The 6,000-nt window shown below is 39.9% G+C and overlaps 1 protein-coding gene across 6 annotated transcripts in view; it reads right to left on the bottom strand.

Moving 5' to 3' along the window:
* The window catches only part of Ppp3cc (protein phosphatase 3 catalytic subunit gamma), a 68,213-nt gene that overhangs the window by 20,741 nt on the left and 41,472 nt on the right, over positions 1-6,000 (bottom strand). For all 6 annotated transcript variants that reach the window (XM_027390212.2, XM_035452560.1, XM_027390208.2 and 3 more), the window contains exons 7-9: positions 4,591-4,668; positions 4,230-4,324; positions 328-453 (exon numbers count right to left, since the gene is read on the bottom strand). In XM_027390212.2, coding sequence (XP_027246013.1) covers positions 328-453; positions 4,230-4,324; positions 4,591-4,668 — 299 coding nt within the window. The remainder of the gene's footprint in view (positions 1-327; positions 454-4,229; positions 4,325-4,590; positions 4,669-6,000) is intronic.

Raw genomic sequence — 6,000 nt, forward strand, 5'->3', positions numbered from 1 at the left:
GCTTTAAATTGGTATTTCAGATAAGGACAATGCAATAGACTGATATTTAAGATCAGACTAATGTCATTTAAAAATCTCTGTAGAGGGCTCAGTAAATCAAGGTATTCCTGTGCAAACCTGGTGACCTGAATTCAATCCTTGAAACTCACATAAAGGTGAAAGGAGAAAACCAACTCCACAAGCTGTCCTCTGCCCTCTACACAAAATCTTTGTAGAGAACAAACAAAATCAGCACACATTACTGATAAACTTTGGGAATGTAAAGGTGTCTTGTGACTGGTCAGGACAGAGCTGGTGGTGTTAAGATGCACACTGGGATTCTCTTACCTTTTTCTCCAACGAAAGGCAAAGACCACGTGAAAACATCCATGAAATTTGGAAGCCAGTAGGGGTGTGGAGAGCAGTTAAACTGCCTGATGTTCATGACATTGTTTTCATATTTCAACACTGCAGCTAAAAAGTAAAAAGCAAGACACTTGGGCACAGAAAACCATGGCACAACAGCTATTGTGCTTTGTCCAGTTGTGAACTGATTATAGACTTTTCAATAACTTATTTTCCATTTGTAAATTCAGGAGAAGGTCAGGACAGCTTGACAAATTTAAAGAATTTTGCAGGGTTGATTCTCTTAGGGATTATTACAAGGAAAAAAGTTACCTGAGGAGTTCACATGATCAAAGCATGGAAGACAATGTGTTCTGAAACACCAAAGGTTTGCTGAATACTAGCTATTAAATAAACCTAAGGTTCAACAAAGAAAAACTTCCCATAATTTCCATTTACTGTCCAAACAGCTGTAATCACAGCGTCTCTCTAAGGGCAAATATCACCCATTGAATGGGCATAGACTGTTTAGCTAGTCAAGAGCCACAGACAAAGTTTCTTATAAACTCTCCAGGAATTTATCAATTCACAGTGGGGGGCAATAAATTGGTAAACATGGAACAATTTCTAATTAATGCTTAAGGGTAGAGTATATAATCTCTCCTCACAGCAGATTTTAAAAATACCAGTTTTTTCAGGGTGATGGTGGTGGTGGTGGTGGTGGTGGTGGTGGTGGTGGTACATACCTTTGAGCCTAGCACTTGGGAGGCAGAGGCAGAGGCAGGCAGATCTCTGTGAGTTCAAGGCCAACCTGGTCTCCAACAGCCAGGACTATTACACACAGAAACCCTGTCTTGAAAAACCAAAACCACAAAATAAAACAAACAACACCCAACAATGAACAGAACTAGAAAACAAACAAACATCCTGAGTGAGGCAACCTAGACCCAGAAAGACAAATATAGTATGTATTCACTTATAAGTGGATACCAGACACAAAGCAAAAGATACCCAGCCTACAATTCACAACCTCAGAGAAGTTAGAACCCTCTTCCAGAAACAGATGGAAGCACATGCAGAAATCCACAACTAACCATTGGGCCAAGCTTCTGAAGTACAATTGAAGGAAGGGAGGAATGATAATATGAACAAGGACTCAAGACCAAGATGGGAAACCCACAGAATCAGCTGACCCGAGCTAGTGAGAGATCACTGACTCAGGTCTCACAAATGGGGAACCGAACTAGACCGAACTAGACTCCCTTAATATAGGTGACAATGATGCAGCTGGGACAACATATGAGTCCACTGGCAGTGGTTCCAAGACCTAACACTAATGCACAAACTGACTTAGTGGAGCCCATTCTATAGGGAGAGATACCTTGCCCAGTCTAGACATAGGGGTGTGGGGAGTGGAGAGGTGCCTTGGACCTGCCTCAATGATATGATGGGACAGACTTGGTAGACTTCCTAGGGGAGGCCTTAGCCTCTCCGAGGAGCAGATGAGAGGTGGGGGGGGAGGTAGGAAAGTGGGGGGTGCAGGAAGAGAGGCCGGATGGGAAACAGGAATTGGAATGTAAAAAATAAATTAATAAAAAAGTTTAAAAAGTAAACTGTTAAAAAAAAAAACAATAGTTCTTCTATTCTCAGCATTCTGGGTGCCTATAAACATTTAACAGGAACCATGTCATCAAATAGATGCATGCATATTTGTGCCAAGCTGATTTTCTGTATATTTTTTGTTTTGTTTTTGTCTTTAATGAGCTCTGATAGTTTTGTTTGTTTTGTTTTTTAAGATTTATTTATGTATTATTATACAATGTTGCATGTATGCCTGCATAGCCAGAAGAGGACACCAGATCTCATTATAGATGGTTGTGAGTCACCATGTGGTTGCTGGGAATTGAACTCAGGACCACTGAAAGGGAAGCCAATGTTTTTAACCTCTGATCCATCTCTCCAGCCCCTAGCTCTGGTAGTTTTATTAGAGGAAAACTTTCCTAGTTTACTTTTCACCAGTCTGTTCTGGCGCTTCTAATAACATCAGAATCACCTGGGTCAATTACAGCCAGCAGGCATACTCTGTAGTATTCCCGCATCCAGTGCCCAATTCAATGTTATTGCCACTGTAGTGACAGACACCAATTCTGGTCAATATGGCATAGTATTCCATTTCAGTTTTCCTGGGGCTGGGCAGTTGTTGGCGAGGATAACCAATTTCACTCTGCCCTGTCTGCCCATCTTCAGAATCTGTTTGCCCCAGCACATAACCTTCTCATAACAAGTAGAGGCTTAGAGTCCATCAACTCCAGATACTTTTTGTTTTTGTTTTTCTAGACAGGGTTTCTCTGTGTAGCCTTGGCTGTCCTAGTACCCACTCTGTAGGCCATGCCGGACTCAAACTTGGAGATCTGCCTGCCTCTGCCTCCTGAGTGCTGGAATTAAAGGTGTGTAACACCACTGTCTGGCTAGAGACATTTTGTCTTTGCAGCCACCATCTTCCTGCCCCAAACAAAAGCAACCACCAAGACAGCTGGGGAATGGGAAAGATTTCTTTATAGTTTTAAAAGTTTCTTATTCTTCATCACTTGTGCTGTAGTTATAATATTCTTTCAATTCTTTTTTGTTTGGTTGGGTTTTTGGTTTCTTTTCTTTTCTTTTTCTTTTTTTTTTTTTTAAAGATATCCCCCTCCCCCACCACCTCCACTCCTCCATAGCTCTGGCTGTCTGGAACTCACTGTGTAGACGAGGTTGGCCCTAAATTCAGAGATCCACTTGCCTCCTTCACAAGGAGTCCATGCAAATGAACACACATACACATGAAAAGTAATAAATAAATGTAAGGCATTTTTAAAAAGAGGGTCAAACTCACCTCTAATTAGAAATGCAAATCAGAACAGCACTTTTCATCATCGAAATTATAAGGAAAAGGTATATAAAGTCTGGTGGTGGTGGCACATGCCCTTAGTCCCAGCACTTGGGAGGCAGAGGCAGACAGATCTCTGAATTTGAGGCCAGCCTGGTCTACAGAATGAGTTCTAGGATGGCCAGGGGCACTCAGAGAAACCCTGTCTCAAAGACAAAACAAAAACAAACAAAAAGCAGCAAATGAGGAGCCAGGCATAATGGTAGATGTCTAAATCCCAGCACTGGGGAGGCTAAAGCAGGATGGTGAGTTTGATGCTGGTCTGGGCTATACAGTGAGACCCCATTCTAAAACACCAAACAAACAAAACAAAGTATCACCAAATGGTGACTTTTTTGAGGTAGTATTATCAACTTGTGTTAACTGTTCTAACATAGCTCTGAAGTTATTTATTAGTTTTAGATATTGACTCATCACACCATCTACTATGATCACTGTACCCTACAGATCCAATCTCTTAGGAGATGAAGACCAAACAGTAGCTTACACTCTAAATGTATTGACCTTTGTTCCAATAAGATCTCTTCGTCTAGATATGGTAGTGCATGCCTATAACCCTATCACTTGCTCAAAACCAACCTAGAGTACATAGCCAAACTCTGTTTCAACACAAAATAAACGAGAAGTGGGGTGGGGTGAGAGAGGAAGAAATGTCATGGTCTGTGGAGGAAGAGCAGAAGTCAGATAAGGAGATTGAAGTTAAGCTCTTTCTCAAGCTAAACACATGCTTTACCACAGAGCCATATCCCTTACCCAAGACCTTTTTATCTGATTGAAATTTTGTACTCAAAAATAGGTGTTCAGTATATAGCCCAGTGGTAGAGTGAGTGCTTTGCAAATACAAGGTCTTGGGTTCAATCCACAGAACCAAAAAATAAAAATAGATAAATGAACATAATAATAAAACTAAAACACAAAATTAAACTAGAGCTCACAGTTACTAACAAATTCACATTCAAATATTGTTGGGCTTCTTTACCTTTATTGTTATAAACATCGAGGTAATTAGGGGCAGAGAAAATTGTAATGAGTGATGGAAAGCCCGTTGCTTGGCTCTTCCTGTACATTCGGTACCTGGAAAAGAGAGGAGAGCTCATGCACCTTTTTTTTTTTTTTTTTTTTTTTTTTTTTTTTTTGGCTTTTCAAGACGGGGTTTCTCTGGCTGTCCTGGAACTCGTTCTGTAAACCAGGCTAGCCTTGAACTCACAAACATCCACCTGCCTCTGCCTCCTGAGTGCTGGGATTAAAGGTGAGCACCACTATTGCCCAGATGACTTCATGCATCTTTACACTAAACTAAAATCCCTGGAGGTATAGGTGAGAGTTTCAATGCAACTTACCCAGCATCCTGGGCTTCATGGGCTCTGATTATTGATAATAAACTGTTGTTCTGTAAAAATTCACAAACAGCGGGGTAACTGAAAAAGAAAATGAGAACACACACGTCCAATATTGCAGCAGTTATGTTTAATAGGAGTAAAGGGAAAACCCAATCTCAGAGTTGTTTTAAGACTATAGATACTACAGATTTATTTAATGTGTATGAGAGTTTTGCCTGCTTATATGTATGTGTACCACATGAGAGCCTGGTGCCTGCAGAGGCCAAAGGAGGGGTGTCAGATCCCCTGGAGCTGGAGTTACAATTATGAGTCACCATGTGGGTGCAGGTCTTCTGGAAGAACAGTCAGTGCTCTGAACCATAGAGCCATCTCTAGCCCCACCACTGAACGTTTATTAAAAGCTCAGAAACCAGTGATTTTTATTTCAATAATACATATTACTATCAAACCTGAAGATGATACTTTAGAAAAGAAAATTTTTCCATCTTTTAATTTATTTTATCTTAACACTAATGATACAATCAAACTTTTCTTGATATTTTGATATGAAAACATACCACAACATCATGAGTGCATGTATGTGTATACAGTTAAGTGCTACAAAGTGTAGACTTTCTTCAATCATCAAACCATTATAAAAGTAAGAGAATCCACTTACAGCTTTATATGTTATATCAATGCCAAGATAATACTATGCACAGATATTTTAGGAGTAGATATAAATATTATAGACTACCATATTCTTTTTTAAGACTTATTTATTTGAGTACTTTATGTATATGAATGCTTTACTTGCATGCATGCCTGCACGACAGAAGAGGGCATGGGATCCCACTATAGACGGTTGTGAGTTCCCATGAGGTTGCTGGGAATTGAACTCAGGACCTCTGGAAGAACAGCCAGTTTTATTAACTGCTGAGCCATCTTTTCCACCCCAGACCACTATATTCTAATATTATCTGCATATACTCCTAAAATAGTCTTATTATTTTTACTTTCCTAGATAACAAACAGGAAGAACTTGAGAATATAAAATTATCTGGAGAATGTGTAGGTATTAATTACTTACCTTTTTAAAAAAATATTTGTTTCCTGAATTGGGACAGTGCTTGCCTAGCATACACAAAGTCCTGGGTTCAACCCCCTGAACCACATACTAGGGATGCTACACACACTTGTGTGATCCTATTACTTGGAGGGTCAAACAGAAGAATCACAAGTTCATAGTATCTTTTCCTACATAGCAAGTTTGAGGCCAGCTTGGGATGCTTGGGATCCTGTCTGAAAAAGGGGGGCAACTTTGCTTTTCACTATGCTCAATGGAAAATGTTTAATTTTCAGATCAACATTATTACCAATGCAAAACAAGAACCCCCTGCTTTTGACTGCACAGAAACAATGATTGTTAGA

Source organism: Cricetulus griseus, assembly GCF_003668045.3.
Source record: "Cricetulus griseus strain 17A/GY chromosome 1 unlocalized genomic scaffold, alternate assembly CriGri-PICRH-1.0 chr1_1, whole genome shotgun sequence".
NCBI lineage: Eukaryota > Metazoa > Chordata > Mammalia > Rodentia > Cricetidae > Cricetulus > Cricetulus griseus.